Source organism: Rhinatrema bivittatum, chromosome 3, assembly GCF_901001135.1.
Source record: "Rhinatrema bivittatum chromosome 3, aRhiBiv1.1, whole genome shotgun sequence".
Lineage (NCBI taxonomy): Eukaryota > Metazoa > Chordata > Amphibia > Gymnophiona > Rhinatrematidae > Rhinatrema > Rhinatrema bivittatum.
Window position 1 is genome coordinate 173,047,592 of NC_042617.1, and position 18,665 is coordinate 173,066,256.

Consider the following 18,665-nt stretch of genomic DNA (forward strand, 5'->3'; position numbering starts at 1 on the left):
CTCTCTCTCCTCTACTCCAGATAAAGAAACTTGATTTGGGCTTTTGTCTTGCTAACCAACAGCTTGAGAAAACTCTTAGGATAAGATTTAAGATTTATTGGTTAAGATTTAGAGCATAGGGCCTAATTTTCAGAAACATTTACATGCTTAAAAATGGATTTTATACATGTAATTGCACTTTACTCATGTAGGCAGGCTTTTGAAAATTGCTACTATATATGCTATTGAATTGTCCACAGGATTTACCCACATAAGTACACTTTACTTGGGTAAATGGATTTTGAAAATTGCTATAATAGTATTTACATTTACACATGTAAATCCTTTTAAAAATTGCCTCCATAGAGTATAATGGAGGAGATTAGTTAGGGATTATCCTATTCAGACTAAGATGCATACGGTTTCACTTATGTTGAGATGTCCATAAGCCAGGAAACAAGCTCTTGGGATCTATAAGAGCACTATTCTGTGTATTAAATAGGTGAAGTAAATCACAGAACTAGCGGGTTAAAAAGTTTAGAGATGCAGATCTTATCCTAAATGTTATGGATTGTGGGTATGTGGACCCTTGGTCCGAGGTGCGAGTTGTTGCAGCCTGTGGGGAGGAGCCCCACAGGTCCGCACCATCAGGAGGCGAGGTATAAGTACAACAGGAAGCTCTGGGCACGGTAGTGGGGAGATCCCCAGAGACCAGGAGGTGACCCCCATAGGATGACAGGCTGTAGGCAGTACTTGGAGTGAGGCGCTGAAGAGAGCGAGGCACCAGGCAGACTGCAGAGTAGTAGGCGCAGGAATAGCCGTGCAGAGGGTTCTCTGGAAAGACAACCCAGAGGGGCAGAGCTGCAGCGTGGTGGGCATAGACAGGAAGGCGCAGGCCAACCCACAAGGCAGGGAAGCCCGAGCTCGGTCCCAGCAGCTTACGTAGACAGGTGCCCGGGGATCAGAGGAGAACCGACTGACCAGTAGAGAAGCAGGCCCAAGGAGCAGGACAGCTGACAGTGGTTGTATACCCTGAAAAGGCCCCATGGAGCGTGGAAGCTCAGGATAGTCTCTAGAGTGGAGAGCGTGGCCAGTCTTGTTGAACACAGGCGCAACCCCGAGGAGTGGGGAAGGCCAACCAGGAAACTACTGAGCGCCGCACTAGTTCTAAAGGAGACCAGAGTGGTAGGAGCTGGTAGCTGGATAGGACCCAAGAGGTGCGGAGCCAGCCCGAGGAGTGGGGTAGGCCAGGGGAGCAAGTCCCCGTAGGAGTGCACACTGACAGACAGGGTCCAAAAGCTAGGCAGGTAGCGGCGTCTCAGGAACACACGGCAGGAGTTGGGGACTCGTACGGAACTTGTTGCCAAGTCAGCTTGCTTGTGGTGAAGGTGGAGCTTAAGTACAGGAGTCCGATGACATCATCAATCAGGGACGCCCTCGAGGTTCCCGCCGAAGAGGCTTCAAAGGCGGAGCCTGTGATGCGCGTGCGCCTAGGAAGGCCCGACATCGAAGTAGGAAGCAGCGGCATCCATGCTGCCACAAGGAGGCCTGAGGAACGCAGCGGTGCAGGCAGGCCCGCGTAGTGAGCAGACCCGAGGAGGGCAGGAGTGTGGTGCTAGCAGGGAGTACTCGCGGTCGCAGCCGTCTGCGACCGACAGGCATAATAACACTAAACTTGACATGAGATGTCTAGTATGTGTGCTATGTGTGCAAGGGTGTGCTTGATTAGAAGTGTAAAAAGGTTTTTGTGGTGCTTCTCAATGTGAACATGTTTTAAATGGTGACCTTTTCTGGGTAATGTGTGAATAAATGACTTGTTTTTGAAGAACAGTTTAAATAGGTTTTTTAAAATTTAAGGTAATGATTAAGAGTCACAGTGCACCCGCTGTACCTGTTGTATGTTTTTGCAATGCAATAAAAATTGTTTAAACTAAATTTAAGGTAATGATTAATATTTGAAGGTGTTTTTCATGTACTGTCTGTTTGGCCAAAAAGCACTTGCAAGTAAAAAAGGGGAAAAAAATTGAGAGTTAGGGAGATTCCTTACTGGAAAAAAACGTGCATATATTTCCACTGTAGGGCCCACAGTAAGATGAAATAACATGCTACAGTGACTCCAGTAAACAGGCTATTTTGTCCAGATAGATATTGAAGACAAAACTAGCAGATGGCTATCATGAATTATGCATACAACTCATTTTATTTCACTTTGGAAAGTTTAAAGGTACCTGGGTATAAATAAGTGACTGAACAGATGTCTGGTACAAGCTCTTTATCTGAGTGTGTGTATGCGGCCTGCAAAGATGCTTTAAATCATTGCTCTCCTTCAGGTAATGAATGGTTGGAGCTGCTTTTCAGCCTGCATGACTGGCTCTCACTGTAGGGGGTCTGATTACATATTTAAAGTGTCTTGAAAAAGTCCTGGCATCTTTGGGTAGGTGGGGGGAACTCCATTGGTCTTGATTAGTTTGTTCTGCGGGAGGTTAAAAGTCCCCTCAAGGTATCTCCCCACCTGTGCAGCAAGAACTTCTATTTCTTTCAAGGCAATCCTGACTGAATGGTTTTATGCTTCCACACTCCTCTGCAACGAGGAATGGGTTAATAGAGGTTCTCCAAAACAAACATTATCTGTCTTTATCAGGAAGAGGGGGTATGGTGAGAACCAGCGCTTGCTTACCATGCCTGCCAAGAAATTAAAAAAATAAAGATGACATTTAAATATGCAGTTTGCAGCTGGCTGTATATTGTATGTGATTACAAGATGCCTGGTATTATTTATTTTATTTATTTATTTATTTATTTATTTATTTAGAGTTTTTATATACCGGCAATCATGAAAAACATATCTTGCTGGTTTACATCGAACAGGAGTGCATTATATACAAAAACTAGAACTGTGGTTCTAGTTTTTTATATTTATATTATATGAAGCATTTGCAGTATGTGAGTAGAGGACTTGGTGATTGTCTGTCAGGGCTGTACAGGGAAATACCGACAGAGCTTGTTTAAAGTATGGTCTTCTCCTATGCAATATTATGTGTAAAATAAAATTTGGAAGCATTGTACTACTACAGATTCATCTTTCTCTATTTCAAATTGTGGAAAGAATATCATACAGGGCCTAGACAAAAATATCCACAATTATGGTAAAGAAACCTCAGGCCAACAAAGCACGTAAGATCAGTCTGTTTTAATATATTTTTGTGACCACCTTATTATGGTTACTTTGCTGATAATTGATTTTCCTTTAGCAGTACAAATCTAGCTTCGAATGAGGTAACATAGGCAATAAACAGGCCGATACAGTAAAAATAGTGGGAGAGCGGGCGAGTGCCCGTTCTCCCGGTGCGCACACAGGCCATTCTCCTGTGCGCGCAATTCAGAAAAAAAAAATTATTCAAATTAGGGCCCGTGGTAAAAAGAGGCGCTAGGGACACTAGCGCGTCCCTAGCGCCTCTTTTTGGACAGGAGCGGCGGCTGTCAGCGAGTTTGACAGCCGATGCTCAATTTTGCCGGCATCAGTTCTCAAACACTTCTGACAGCCACGGGTTCGGAAACCGGATGCCGGCAAAATTGAGTGTCTGGTTTTCAGCCCACCGGCCGATTTAAATTTTTTTTTTTTTTAAATTTTTGATTATTTAACTTTTGGGACCTCCGACTTAATATCACCATGATATTAAGTCAGAGGGTGCACAGAAAAGCAGTTTTTACTGCTTTTCCGTGCACTTTCCCGGTGCCGGCAGAAATGAATGCCTATCTTTGGGTAGGCGCTAATTTCTGCAGCTTGGCTGCACATTTTACTTACTGAATCGCGCCGGAATAACTAATAGGGCCATCAACATGCATTTGCATGTTATGGGCGCTATTAGTTTCAGGGGGGTTGGACGCGCGTTTTCGACACGCTATTACCCCTTAATGAATAAGGGGTAAAGCTAGCGCGTCAAACGCGCATCCAAATGCGGGTTAGCTGTGCGCCGGAGCGCACTGTAATGTATCGGCCTGATAGTAAGTAGCTTCTCTTGTTCATTTATATGCTTGTTATGTATGCTTTTTATGTTAAGAAAAATTCCAGTGTGCTCTTTTAATCATGTTAAGCAAGTTGTGCTAGTTTACGCTGCCACCATGAGGTTTAGTTTTGTAATTGCAAACTATGAAGTACAGATTACATAACAATAGCTTTTAAAATACTCAGTTTAATTGAACTGCCTTTAAATTGAATTACTTTCACTAGAGATAATATCAAGAATTTTGTTTCTTTCCCTTGGATAAATTTAGTTGAAACTAAATGTTCAAATCTATTCCATGTTTCTAATGCTTCCTAATAACTTTTAGCTCAGGACGAGACGCAAATATTCAGAATTTTTTTTCCTTGTTAAAATTTATACTAAAAGCAAATCTGTTCTCTTATTTTACTGTAAGAATGTCCAAATCAATTCTTATTCCATGTTTAGCTTAAACCATGAGAACCAAAATACTTTTCTTCTTTCAAAGTAAATATGTATACAAAACTTTTTCTCGTTTGAAGACTGTATGTCGTTAATATAAGTTCAAATGTCTTATTAACATGAGCTAAAATGGCACCTAATTCCTTCCCCCAACCTCAGAAATTCAGGAATGTGCCACTGAAGAAGAAAACAAAATTACAACTGCCTGCCTTATCAATTATATGGCATTTATAAAGTAAGGATTCAATTTTAACGAGCTAGTTAAGATAATTTATGTTCTTGTTAACACTGAATTCTGTAGACAAACTGAGAAAACTTTAGAAAAAAATTGTTCACAATATGTCCATATATCCTTTTATGTGGAAATTGCTTTGCTTTTATTTGATATAAAGTTGTGCTGTAATTTTCAAGCATGCAGGAAGGTAATAACTGATCTTGTAAAGCTAGCTAAAGACATGATGACGTATGCTCAAATATTTTAACCCTGTCTCTCTCTATGTAGGAAGCTTATGATACAGACAAATTGCTTGAAGAGAGAAATCCCCAAATCATTCCAAATTTTTTTTTATATTAGCATAGTTACAATTAAAGCATATATATGTTAATTTGAGGATACTGTGATGAGGGGAGACAGTACAGCCACACAAGAACAGAAAAAATATCAACCCCACAAGAATGAGTAAGAGGTTCTCAGGAAAAAACCTCAGTAATCTCACACCTGGGAAGGAGAAGAAGCCAGACCAATGGGTGCCACCCCCTAGAGTCAAATATGTGATGGGGTGGGCGGAGTCAGTCCTCAGAGAGAGGAAGGGAATGAGATATTGAAGTTCTCAAGGGGAATGGAAAAGTAAATGGAAAGATATAATTGCGATGGAGAAGGTACAGAGAAGGGCTACCAAAATGATAAGGGGAATGGAACAACTCCCCTATGAGGAAAGACTAAAGAGGTTAGGACTTTTCAGCTTGGAGAAGAGCGAATGAGGGGGGATATGATAGAGGTGTTTAAAATCATGAGAGGTCTAGAACGGGTAGATGTGAATCGGTTATTTACTCTTTTGGATAGTAGAAAGACTAGGGGGCACTCCATTAAGTTAGCATGGGGCACATTTAAAACTAATCGGAGAAAGTTCTTTTTTACTCAACGCACAATTAAGCTCTGGAATTTGTTGCCAGAGGATGTGGTTAGTGCAGTTAGTATAGCTGTGTTTAAAAAAGGATTGGATAAGTTCTTGGAGGAGAAGCCCATTAACTGCTATTAAGTTCACCTAGAGAATAGCCACTGCCATTAGCAATGGTTACATGGAATAGACTTAGTTTTTGGGTACTTGCCAGGTTCTTGTGGCCTGGATTGGCCACTGTTGGAAGCAGGATGCTGGGCTTGATGGACCCTTGGTCTGACCCAGTATGGCATTTTCTTATGTTCTTAAATGAGGGAGGGTGGAGACAGAAAGAGGAGGAGGAGGAGGAGATGAAACCTGTCTGCAGGCAGTCAAGAGGTTGAGAAGATAGCTCAAAGGCAGGGGGAAGAGCCCCCAGAGGAAGCCATGGAGACATAGGAGTGAACCCAGGAGGAAACTATGGTCTAAAGAGGGGAGGAAGATGGCCTACAATCAGGTACAGCCAGGGCCAGAGGAAGCACTAGGTGAGCTAGGCCTGGGCACCAACCATTAGGGGGCGTGAGCCATGTGGGGCTGTGAACGGCGGCGGCAAAGAGGAGTGGAGAGTTGGGGACGTGACTGGGGGGCGGTACAAGGTAGAAGGTGCCTAGGGCGCCTAATCCCCTTGTACCGGCCCTGTGTACAGCACAAAGCATTGAACCCACATTGTTTGCGTGTGTGGTTATCAGGGGTGGATTGGCCTATCGGGGAATCGGGCATCCCCCAGTGGGCCGGTCGCACTGGTCACGTGGTCTGCCGAGCGTGGCTGCGACAGAGCCGCGCTCGGCAGACCACGGGGTATCTTCTGGGCTGGTTTTGGGGGAAAATTCCCGGGCCGATCTGTACCCGGAATCCGCCCCTGGTGGTTATGGTGGTCCTAACTGTGAAAAGTGAGAGGAAGGTCTTCAAGAGAGTTAGACACTACCACAGAAGGATGGAGGCAAACGCCCTGCTTCTATAAGAAGCAGGTTAATCGTGTACTGCTGTACCTGGGCCGAGCAAACCTAGGAACTTAGAAGAAAAACAAAAAATAGCTGGCTTTAGGACCATAGACTGAGTTTGTGATTTTTTATTTTTGTTCAATTGTATACTGCTTACCTGGGCTGAATGAGCCTGGGAACTCAGAAGAAAAAAAAAACAGCTGATTTGGACTATAGAAGGGGCGTTTATTATTTCTCTCAATTGTGCACTGTTTTACTGGGCTAGGAAAGCCTGAGAATTCAAAAGAGAAAAGCCCTGCTGATTTGGGGGATTATGTACTGGGAGTTCTCTCAGATGTGCATTGCTGTGCCTGGGCTGCGCAAACCTGGGTAGAAACCAAAAAGAGAGATCCTGGGGCTAGGACTGGAGATTGTCAGTGCTCTTCTGTTTTTTTCCATATTGTACCCAGACTAACTGCAACAAAAGAAGCCATCAGCTTTCAGAGGAAAAGTGGGACAATTCACACTCAGATCCCCGAAGAGGCGTCAGAGTTGCAGACTCCAATACTTAATTTGAAAATGTTGATTCAAAGTTTTTCTTCATTTTTTCATAATTAAATGTGCATAATGACATTTATTTGAAGCGTAGGATGCAGATAAGTAAACCTTTCAGATTGTAATCATTTGCCTGTAGCAGTCTAAGTTAAGTTTAAATTACATTGACATCCATATACAAAACCCATTTAGATGGATAAATTAATAGTTATCCATCTAAATGACTTATCTGACTATATTCGGCCTTTATCCAGCTAAATTCTAGCTGCCTAGAATTTAGCCAGATAAGTTAGGGGTGGTTCAGGGGTGTAACTGGGAGGAATTGAGTTAGCCGGATGACTTAGCCAACTAACAGGGTTATTCTTTAAAACGCGATGGGCTGTTATCACACACAATAACACCCTAATGCACGTGATAACGGGTGCATTAGGGTGCAGTAAAATTTAAATTAGGGGAAGGGGTGGAGTTAGGGGGAGTTTGGGAGGGGTTAAGGCTAATGTGTTGGCGGCACCGCTGTGGGCGATAATGTTTTGGACAGATTTATTAAAAAAACAATTAAAAAAAACAGTTAAAAATGCTTAATATTTATGTAGCAATCATAAGAACATAAATTGCCATGCTGGGTCAGACCAAGGGTCCATCAAGCCCAGCATCCTCTTTCCAACAGAGGCCAAACCAGGCCACAAGAACCTGGCAGTTACCAAAACACTAAAAAGATCACATGCTACTGATGCAATTAATAGCAGTGGCTATTCCCTAAGTAAACTTGATTAATAGCCGTTAATGGACTTCTGCTCCAAGAACTTATCCAAACCTTTTTTGAACCCAGCTACACTAACTGCACTAACCACATCTTCTGGCCCTGGCACGTTGTGTCACGGCGAAGAGGAAGGAGGCCCTGGCATGCCTCGTCACGGTGAAGAGGAAGGAGACCCCCGTGTGCCACATCACAGTGAAGACAGAGGTGCAAGTCCCAGCATGCCGCGAGTGAAGCAGGCCCCGATGAGTCTGTGTGTATTGGTTGTGTGAGAGAGTGAGGTATGTGTTTAAGATTGCAAGCTGGTGTGTGTGTATATGGGAGAGCATGAATAAGGGTGTGTGTGTGCCAGAGAGAGGGAGTCTTTGTGAGGAGATTGTGAAGGAATGTGTATGTGTGTAAGAGATTGGGAGCTGGTGTGCGTAAAAAAGGGAGTGTGTTATGTGAGGGAGTGAGGGTGCTTGTGAGAGAAGGAGCCTGTGTGAAGGGATATGTGTATGTGTGTGTGTGTGCGAGAAAGATAGGTAGCCTGTGTGAGGGTGTATGCATGAGAGAGAAAGGGAGCCTGGGTGAGGGGGTACGTAGGTGCATGAGAGAGAAGGAGCCTGTGTGTGTGTGTAAGAGAGAGAGGGAGCCAATGTGCAGAGGTGTGTGTATGAGCGAGAGAGAGATAGGTAGCTTGTGTGAGGGTGTATGCATGAGAAAGAAAGGGAGCGTGTGCGAGAGAGAGAGGAAGCCTGTATGAGGGAGTGTGTATATGCACGAGAGAGAGGGACAGAGGGGAGCCTGTGTGAGGGTGTATGCATGAGAGAGAAGGAGCCTGTGTGTGTGTGTGTGTAAAAGAGAGAGAGAGAGGAAGCCTGTATGAGGGAGTGTGTATTTGCATGAGAGAGAGGGACAGAGGGGAGCCTGTGTGAGGGGCAGTACTGAGAGAGGGGTCAAACTCTGGGAGTGGAGATAGAGTGGAAGGGGTTGAGCCTAGCTGGGAAGGGGAGAGATAGTGGAGGGTGAAGGAGTTTGGGGGCCTGAGAAGGCAAAGTGAAAGGAGACTGGCCAGGGGAGCAGGAAGAGAGGATGGAAGGGGCATTCTTACAATGTACTTCTAGGGAAATTCTGCTCAAAATATTTAAAATTCTGCATCTTTAACTAATACATATTTTCTATATTATATTTTAAATGAATTACTTAGATTGTCATGTTTATTGTGCTATTTTAACCAATATAAAGTATGCAGAATTTTCAATTTTTGTGCACAGAATTCCCCCAGGAGTAAGATATGGAGCAACCCATTGACAGACATTTATCAAAGAAGTATTTCCCCTAGAATTGAAAGCTAAACAGGTGGAAGCATCTTGGGTGAACAGGGATTAGCAGGAAGGCAGACTCAATGTCCACTTCTGTCTGCCAAGCACCTTGCCCCCAAAGCCTCACCATAGACAAGGCTTGATCAAAGGAAGCATAAGAGAGCAGAGTTTCGGGTCCAAATAATCCTTAATTGATCTGTTCTCAGGAAGTGACAAATGATGAATCATCTGCAATTCACCCAAATGGCTAGACCTCCTCTAATTCTAGATGCCTCTATGGAGGGGTGTAGGGTGACTATTAAAGTTGGTGCACCAGAAAATTTGCTTCTGCCATGTGACCAAAACCAAGAATTTTGAGATCCTCCAACAGAATTATATCTGGTTCTCTTACAGGCTTAGAGTCTCAGTATTGAACTGTTTTATTTACACCAGGTTATAAAATGTAAACAAACATCTATTTCTATATTTTTATGCTGTTATTCCTTTAAAACTAGTGTTTAAGCTGATTTTGGATTTGAAGAAGACAGGTACTATAAATCTTACCTAAGCATTGCAGAATTCTGATCTCTGGGTCAGGATGCCTGTAACCAGTCTTCAGTCTCCCTCTGTAACATGGTACAGAGTGGACCCTTGGGCCAATGTGAGGAGGAAGTACCTCAAGGTGGCTCTCCTATGTGGCAGAAGAGCAAAAGTAGTCAGTCTGAGCTGAGGTCATGGCAGGTCACAGGCAAAGGCATAGTTAGGGTCCAGTCCAAGATCAAAGCAGGTAGCAGACGAGCATATCAAAGTCCAGGCAGAGTCATGATAGGCAGCATGATAGGTCAGTGTCAAGTCCAAGGTCAGCAACTAAAGCTCAAAGCCAAGGAGACAGAGACACAGGTGAGACAGAAAATCTAACACATAACAAGGTAGGAACAAGGCAGTCCCACAAGACCACAAAGGAACTAACCCAGCAGGCACACAACAGAAAACCTGTTACTGAGGCACTGTGTGGTAATACTGAGCTTCCTTTTATACTAGAGCTGAGATGACATAATCAGTCAGCACCCACAGGAAGTGCTGGCTGCATAGTCTACAAAAGGAAGTGTAGATAGGATGCAGTATACTACAGCAAGCTAGGTTGGGAGTGTCTGGATGTAAGGGGCATTATTCTCACCATACTTTCTTTCCTCTTCTGGGCTTGCCTCCTTCCTCTCTCTATCTTCCCCTCCTCCTTTTTTCCTTCCTTCTTCCAGCCTTGTCTCTTTCCTCTGGAGTCCTTCCTGCCTGTCTCCCCTCCTGGTTCCTCTCTCCTGCCTTCTTGTGACTTCTGCTCCAACCTCTGGGATGATCTCTCTCCCTTCTTTCTGTGGCTTCTGTTCCATCTTCTGCGATCTCCTTGTTCCTTCCTTCTTGTGGTTCCTGCCCCATCCTCCGAGATCTCCTTGCTCCATCCTTTCTCTTTCGCTCCCTCTGACAGTCTGTCATGATCCACTCTGCTGGCAATGAAGAGAGGTACATTGTATGGGGAGGGGGATACCTGGGCGAGGCCACGAGTCTGGAAGTGAGCATGCCTCTGCCCTGCAAGAATGTAGGATCCAGGAATGGGGCTGAAGTCCAGGAGCATACTAGGACCAAAATATTAGCGAGGAACCAGGAGCGTTGCCAAGGACTAGGAATAAGTAAGAACCAGGGACCAGGAATAAAGCAGGAACCAGGACAGTAGCCAAAGACCCGACCTGAATAGGAACCAGGCAACAAGAAATCACAGAGCAAACTTGGTGTGGGCTGATGGACCAACAAAAGTGTATCAGGCTAGAGCTTCATCTATACAGCCTTCAATTTGGACCTAATGCTGGTCCAATAGGGAATGCCAGAGATGGAGCCTAACTGCTTCACTTGGTATTTACTAGAGGATCTGTCCTGCTGAGGCTGTCCTGCACCAACCTCTGGAATCTCCTCTCTCCTCTCTTGTCGCTCCTGCTCCAACCTCTAGTCTTTCGTCGCTCCTGCTCCAGCCTCGTCTTTTCTCCCACCTTTCTTCCCTCCTGCTACATCCTGTAGACTCTCCTCTCTCCTTTCTCTCTACCTCCCCATCTACTCCATCTTCTGGGTTCTTTCTTCCTCTGTTTCCCAGCTGCTCCATCCTCTGCCCTCTCTTCCTTCTTCTCTCCTGTGGTTCCTGTTCTATTCTCTGCAATTTCTTTCTTGCTCTCTCCTATCTCCTTTCTTCCTACAGCTTCTGCCCCATCCTCATCTTTCTCTCCCACCCAGCCTCAGCAGTCCCTCCCTCTGTTCTGGGCTTTCCCTCTTCTCAGATATTTCTTCAAGCCCTGGGAATAAGACAGAGTGCGGCAGGTGTGGGAGCAGCCATCACTTCTGGACACGGTCCTTAGGTCTGCTGTACTATGTCTGCCAAATATGAGTCTGCCCGAGTGGTAGGACACATAGGGAAAATAAAGCTCTGCTCCCACTCCGGACTGCTGAGTGTGAGATGCCTCCCCAGTTTGACATAATCAAAGAAGGCTGGCCTGAAATGTTCCTTTTGTTAATGTGCTAACACGCATGCCGTTGAGCTGGCTTTCAATGATGATGTCAGGAACGGGGAGGCAGCTCAGAGAAATTACAATCTGGAGTGGGAGCAGAGCTTTACTTTATGGGTGACTGGTGTTGGCAGAGGAGCCAGAGAGCAGCTGGGATGGGGGGAAAGCCAGAGATGCTAGCATTTCATGATTGTGATATATGGCACACTGCTTTTTAAAACTGGTGGTACTTGTGCACTACGGACACTACGCCCATGCCTCTACAAGATGCCAGGTGTGGCTTGTTCAAAACAATGAGATTTTTCTGGTAGAATGTCCAGGGTATTAATCTCCATCAACCCCTCCCCCTAGCCTGCCATGGCCTCTGTCTTTCCTTCAGCCCACCTCATTTTTCCCCTATCTCCTGCTGTTGGGATTCGTGGGTTTGTGGACCCTTGGCCCCAGGTGAGTGTTGTTACAGCCTGAAGGGAGGAGCCCCACAGGTCCTCACTGTCGGGAGGCGTGGTCAGCAGTAGTAGAACACACAACTGTAGTATAACGTAGTAACAGAGTCTCTGGTATGATGATGTAGGGGCTGCCCCGAGGAGCAGGGAAGCGCAGAGTTAGTCCTTGCAGCAGTGACTTAGGCTCCCCCGAGGAGCGGGGAGCTGGAGCAAAGTCACTCGAGTAGAGATGTAGATGCTGTCCCGAGAAGTGGGGAGGCGTGCAGCAGGTTGCTGATGTAGCGATGTAGGCCCTACCCCGAGGAGTGGGGAAGAGTGGAGCAAGTCGCTGGCGTGGAGACGTAGGCACAGCCCAGAGGAGCGGGAAGTGCAAAGCAAGTTGCTGGCGTAGAGACATAGGCACTGCCCGGAGGAGCAAGGAAGTGCAGAGCCAGCTGCTGGTGTAGGGACGTAGGCCCTGACCCGAGAAGCGGGGAAGAGCAAAGCAAGAGTCTCTGTAAGGTAGTTCCAGGGCAACCCTGAGTAGCGGAGAGGCCAACAGGCAGGACCTCTGGAGAGGCGCAGGGACCACCCCAAGGAGTGGGGAGGTCTGGAGACAAGTCTCCCGAGAAGCGCACACAGGCCCCCGAGGCGCGGGTAACCGAGCCAGAATCCAGGAACCGAGGTAGAGATCCGAGCAGGAACAGACATCCAAGCAGAGAGGCAGAAGCACCAGTAGCGAAGGAACTTGTTGCCAAGTCGATTAGTGCAGGCCCAAGGCGGTGCTTATGAATCCCGGCTGGTGATGTCATCAATAGGATATGCCCCTGAGGTTCCTACCATAGTTGTCTTTAAAGGTAGACTCTGTGTCGCGTGTGGGGACACCGCCGATCTCCATGCCTCCTCTGGGCGAGGAAGACCCAGAGGAGGCATGGAGGTCGGCAGCGACCCAGCCACCATGAGAAGTCCTGGGAGACAGGCGGCATGCGTTGGGAGCAGGTAGCCACAGCCGCGAGTTCGCCAGGAGAGGAGAGCAGGGCCGCACGTGGCGTGAGTTGGGTCGGTTTCAGGTGGCCGATGGTCGTAACACCTGCATAGTTCTGGTCTGGCTCCTCCTCCTTTTTTCCACTGGAAGGACATTGGGATTCCTGCTAGCCTCATAGCTCCAGTTCTTGCTCCTCCTATTCTCTTTGGGCAGCATGGCCTGAGGATCTCTGATAGCTTTAGAGCTCTGGTCCTAGGTATTCCTTTTATCTTCAGCCAGTGGGGTAGGGGGATTCCCATTAGCCTTGCAGCTGCAGTCCTGGCTCTTCCTGTATTCTTTGACTGCTATGCTGCTCTGGCCCTTGTCATCCTCATTTCTTGGGCTGGCGTGGCTGGGGAACGTCAGTTGTGCAGTTCCTTTTTGTTGGCAAGGCCCTGAATTAGTGAGAGAAAGAAGTGAGTATGACACACATGCTTAATGCGTCTGATTACTCATCTCTGCCTCTATCGATTACTATATCAAAAGATGGAATGTACCAGAGTAGCAGCATCTGCTAGTGTTTTTAAAGCAACATGGTTCAGACCACTTACTAATATGCTCTCAGGCTACACATTCATCCAGAAGAGCTCTTACAGCTGCTATAAACGAAGAGATGGCATGGAGCATTGGTGCCCCTGGCTGTAGCCAGTTTTGGCAGCCCCTTCCAATAGACCAACATTCACCTGGTAAAGGTCCAGTGGGTCCTTATTTTATTTATCAAATGTGTTAAATGCTTTCCAGGTTTTACAGTAAAATCTTTCAAAGAGATGTACACCTTATCAATTAAAAACAAATAATCAAAAATAACATATAAAACACACTATACAAATTATTCAGTACAGCCATAACTTTTTGTCCCTGCCTGAAGATTTCCCTACCTTCAACATCATCACTCACACCTTTATCCTTAGGGCCAAAGTCGCATCAGAACAAGTCAAATCAAACAAAATCCTTACAAAACTGTTATAAAATATTGTTTTAATAATCTGCACGTTATATATTGTATTTACAGTTAAACTGTACAATTAAATAACGATATTGTAAACTGCTCACAAAAAAAAACTGTACGTAAGACTCGCCAATGTTTCATTAACCCCCAGCCCTGACAGGTGCTCACCCGCCTCACGTGACATTTAAACATGGCGGCGCGCTTGCCAGCCTCACAAGCCCGTTCTGCGCGCTTGGTCTCGTGATCAGTGGACGCGCGCCCAATACCGTATCCGCTCTCAGAGCCAGCCGGGCCACCCCCATTGGCTGAGTGCGGCGCGGTACTGCTATGGCGCGGAGGTTCGAGAAGTTCCACTCGGCGGGGAAGGGTAACGGTCTGCGGGCCGTGTGTGCGTTGCCGCCCGGGGAGCTGCTGTACGCCGCCGCTGAGCCCTTCGTTTATGCCGTCACCGCGAAGAGTCGGGGAGCCGTGTGCGAGCGCTGCCTGCGCAGGTACTGTATCCGTACTCTGTCTGTCTTCTGGCGGCAAAGGCCTTTCTCTTCCTGGGAGCGCGGAGGTCGCTCCCTGTGGCCGGCCAGCGCGCGCCCCCCTCCGGCTTTGGCCGGCCTGGGGCAGCCTGATTCGGTTCTGGTATTGCCCTCTCCCATCTGTGGACTTGTGCTTTTGATTGTCCGAGGGAAGCTGGAAGTCTGGTCCGTGGATACAAAGGTGCAAAACCCAGAATTGGTTCAGCCTTTCAGGGTTTACCTGGATCAGGTGGCAATCCTCCATGTACCTGCTTGAGCCTCCTCTGCAGTTGCCGTCTCCCTCTCCTTTGCTCAGGACATCAGAGCTCCGCGGGGCTATAGAGAGAATGTGCAGCATTTCTCTGGCCCGTTATGTCAGAACTTTAGAAATCTATATAGTTTCTGTGAAAGTGGGCGGGCTTATGAATTAAAATTGCTTTTGAGCGTGAGTTTTAACACCTTATTAGGGTTATTCTGGCCATCATTGGATCCAGAGATGCATTTTTAATCCTGTTGCTGAGGTTTTGAGATTCAGTAATACTTTCTCTCTTTAGCCTTCATACAGGCCGATACAGTACAGTGTGCTCCGACGGAGTGTACTGTTAACCTGCTCTTGGACGTGTGTTTTCCCTTACTCCTTATTCAGTAAGGGGCGGAAAACGCGTGTCCAACTGCTTTTCTGTGCACCCTCTGACTTAATATCATGGTGATATTAAGTCGGAGGTCCCGAAGGGTAAAAAAAGTAAAAAAAAATTTTTTAAATGGGCTGGTGGCTGTCGGGCCGAAAACCGGACGCCCAATTTTGCCGGTTTCTGAGCCCGTGGCTGTCAGAGGGCTCGAGAACCAATGCGGCAAAATTGAGCATTGGCTGTCAAACCCGCTGACAGCCGCCGCTCCGGGCTAAAAGGAGGTGTTATGGACGCGCTAGTGTCCCTAGTGCCTCCTTTTGCCTGCTTCTACCGCACCACTTAATTTAAATACTGAATCGCGCGCACTGGTGAGTGACTGGTGCGCGTGCCGGGAGAGCGGGTGTTCATCCGCTCTCCCGCGGACTTTACTGAATCGGCCTGATACTATCAGGCCGATTCAGTAAAAGTTGCGGGAGAGCGCGCGCGGCACGCGCACAGGCCACTCTTCTATGTGCGCGATTCAGTATTTAAATGAGGGCCGTGGAAAAAAGAGGTGCTAGGGACACTAGCGCATCCCTAGCGCCTCTTTTTTGACAGGAGCGGCGGCTTCAGCGAGTTTGACAGCCGATGCTCAATTTTGCCGGCGTCTGTTTTCAAACCCGCTGACAGCCACGGGTTCGGAAACCAGACACCGGCAAAATTGAGCATCCGGTTTTCAACCTGCGGGCCGATTTTTAATTTTTTTTTTATGTTTAATTATTCTTTACTTTTGGGACCTCCGACTTAATATAGCCATGATATTCAGTCGGAGGGTGTACAGAAAAGCAGTTTTTACTGCTTTTCTGTACACTTTACCGGTGCCGGCAGAAATTAACGCCTACCTTTGGGTAGGCGCTAATTTCTGAAAGTAAAATGTGCGGCTTGGCCATCAACATGCACTTGCATGTTGCGGGCGCTATTAGTTTCGGGGGGGGGTTTGAATGCGCGTTTTCGATGCTCTATTACCCCTTACTGAATAAGGGGTAAAGCTAGCGCGTCGAAAACGTGCGTCCAAACGCAGGTTAACAATGCACTCCAACAGAGCGCACTGTACTGTATCGGCCTGATGGACCTGCTGCCCGTTTGCTTTCTACAAGTGCTAGAAGGGAGTCCAAACTTAATTGAACTGTGAAGCTCTGGCCCTTTTTCAGGCTTCCTGATTAACTTCCCTTAGAGTATAAGATTATTGGCAGAGGATGGATATATTCTTTCTGACTTTGGTTTGTATAATAAGTAGTTATAAAGTGTAGGTCATGGGGTAAGTAACTTTGATCATGGATGGGGGGCAGTTGTCCACTTTTTTTCTTTTTTACTTTTCCAGCTGATAAATTTTATTAATATCTGTTTGTATATTGCTAATACTGATGCAGTATGAGACTGAGAAAGGGGAATGGTAATAGAAGTGATTGCCTCTTGTGTAGTTAGGTAACAAAATGCAATGATTTATGTATTTTATGTATTTTAAAATATTACCTGCCCTTCCTACAATCAGGGCAGTGTACAATAAAATACACACAATGAATTACAGTTAAAATAACATACCAGTAAATTAAAGTACATTGAAAATACAATACAGGAAATATCAATTCTCTGAAGGAGTATGTGCATAGGATAATGCAAAATTGAGAGAGGCCGGAAGGATTATGCATTGCAAACCTGCCTGGTTATTCATCAAAATGCATTATGGTGTTAATGCATGTGATAACGAGTTAATGCCATAACTTATGTGATATTGTTCAAAATGCATGATGCGAATGCAGATTTTTTTTGGAGAAGCAGGATCAGGGAGGAGTTTGGGAGGGATTTAGTTAAGAGGGGTATTATTGCATACTATTGCATGGTTTTAAAGCCAGAAATAACCGCACCTTTTTTCCTGGTGTTAGGCTGTGCGATATGCCCAAAATGGCCATAATGCAATTCGTGATACATTTTTGGAATTGCATTTTGGCCATTTCTGGGCTGGGGAGGGGAGTGGAGTAGAGAGAGAGCGTGCCTCTGGGGAGGGCCTCACTGTGGGCACCTATTTATATCTCAGTAGGAGAGCCATCTAATAGGTTGAGGTGAGGAGGTGGTGGTGGTTTCAGGTTTAGGGGCTAGTTTTGCATGTAGATCATGTATATTGTACAAAGCCCTCTCCCTTATACATAAAAGTCTGACTAATGAAAACCTCAACTGGATCACCCCTCCCCTACATCCGCGCACCTCCATCAGACCCACCCGCCCCGCCCTCCAAGGAACCCTCCGCACTGCGACTATCAAAACTATCAAACTTACCTCTACCATGAACAGAGCATTCTCACTTGCTGGCCCTACCCTATGGAACTCCATACCCCCTGATATACGCACTGAGACCTCAACTCCTAAATTAAAAAAAAAAACTAAAAACCTGGTTGTTCATACAGGCCTACCCACATGCTCCCCCCTCCCAATGAAGAAGACCCTACAACAGGATATCCCAATGAAGAAGACCCTACAACAGGATATCGATAGGATAACCCATGCTTCTGACTCTCACCACCCTTAGCGTTTTCTGCTACTCCCTTAACCCCATGGCCACCTCCTTGTAACTCATGACCCACTCCTCTCTCCTACCCCTTTGTATGCCCTCCTTTGTATTTTCCCTCGCCCTCCTTTTCTCTCCCACACCCTTTTTACCTCCGTTATGCTGTTTTCTCCCCGACCCACCCTTTGAATCTCTGACTTACTCAGCTCAACACCGCTGTTTTTACACTTTCTCATGACAACCTTGTATAGTTTAAGGTTATGGTTTTGCTAGTATCATGACCCCTACATCATAATTGTTCTCCTTAAGATATATTTATTATAGTTGTCTAAGAAACCCTCTTTTATACTCCCTGTTATATACATATATATCTCTTGTATATTGTTGCATAGATCTATTAATTACACATATATCTCTTGTATATTTGTTTTCCACATTCTTTTTACTGTTCGTTGTAAGGGCTACGCCCACAAGTTATTAGTTATATGTAAACCGATACGATGTGCAAACGGCTATCGGTATATAAGAAACTCCAAATAAATAAATTAATAGAATGAGACGTACGACCAGCACAGTACACCTTGGTGAAGATTTGATGTCATTTGGTGTGAGGAAAGTTTCACAAAGTTAAAATTTCTACTGTGTTCTCTCACACTAGCTTGATAGACTCTATACCAGGGTTCCATCAAGCTAGGGTGAGAGAACATAGAACAGAATTTCATCTTTGTGACTTTCCTCATTCCAAATGACATCAAATCTTCACCATGGTGTACTGTGATGTTCGTACATCTCACTCTACATGCCAAACTAGCCCCTAAACCACCACCTCACTTTCACCTATTCGATGGCCCTCCTATAGAGAGAGAAATACTTAATTACTATGGAGGGTCTTGCAGTTAGTCAGGCCCTCTCTCCCTCTCTCTCTGGTCGTTTGTTAGGGAATTCCAGAGAAGA

The 18,665-nt window shown here is 45.9% G+C and overlaps 1 protein-coding gene across 1 annotated transcript in view; it reads left to right on the forward strand.

The window, feature by feature from the left end:
- The first annotated feature begins 14,233 nt into the window (after nucleotides 1–14,233).
- SMYD3 (SET and MYND domain containing 3) overlaps nucleotides 14,234–18,665 on the forward strand; it is a 1,539,893-nt gene continuing 1,535,461 nt past the window's right edge. Inside the window, exon 1 of the mRNA XM_029593951.1 lies at nucleotides 14,234–14,525. Within this exon, the coding sequence (XP_029449811.1) occupies nucleotides 14,362–14,525 (164 nt within the window). The 5' untranslated portion in view covers nucleotides 14,234–14,361. The remainder of the gene's footprint in view (nucleotides 14,526–18,665) is intronic.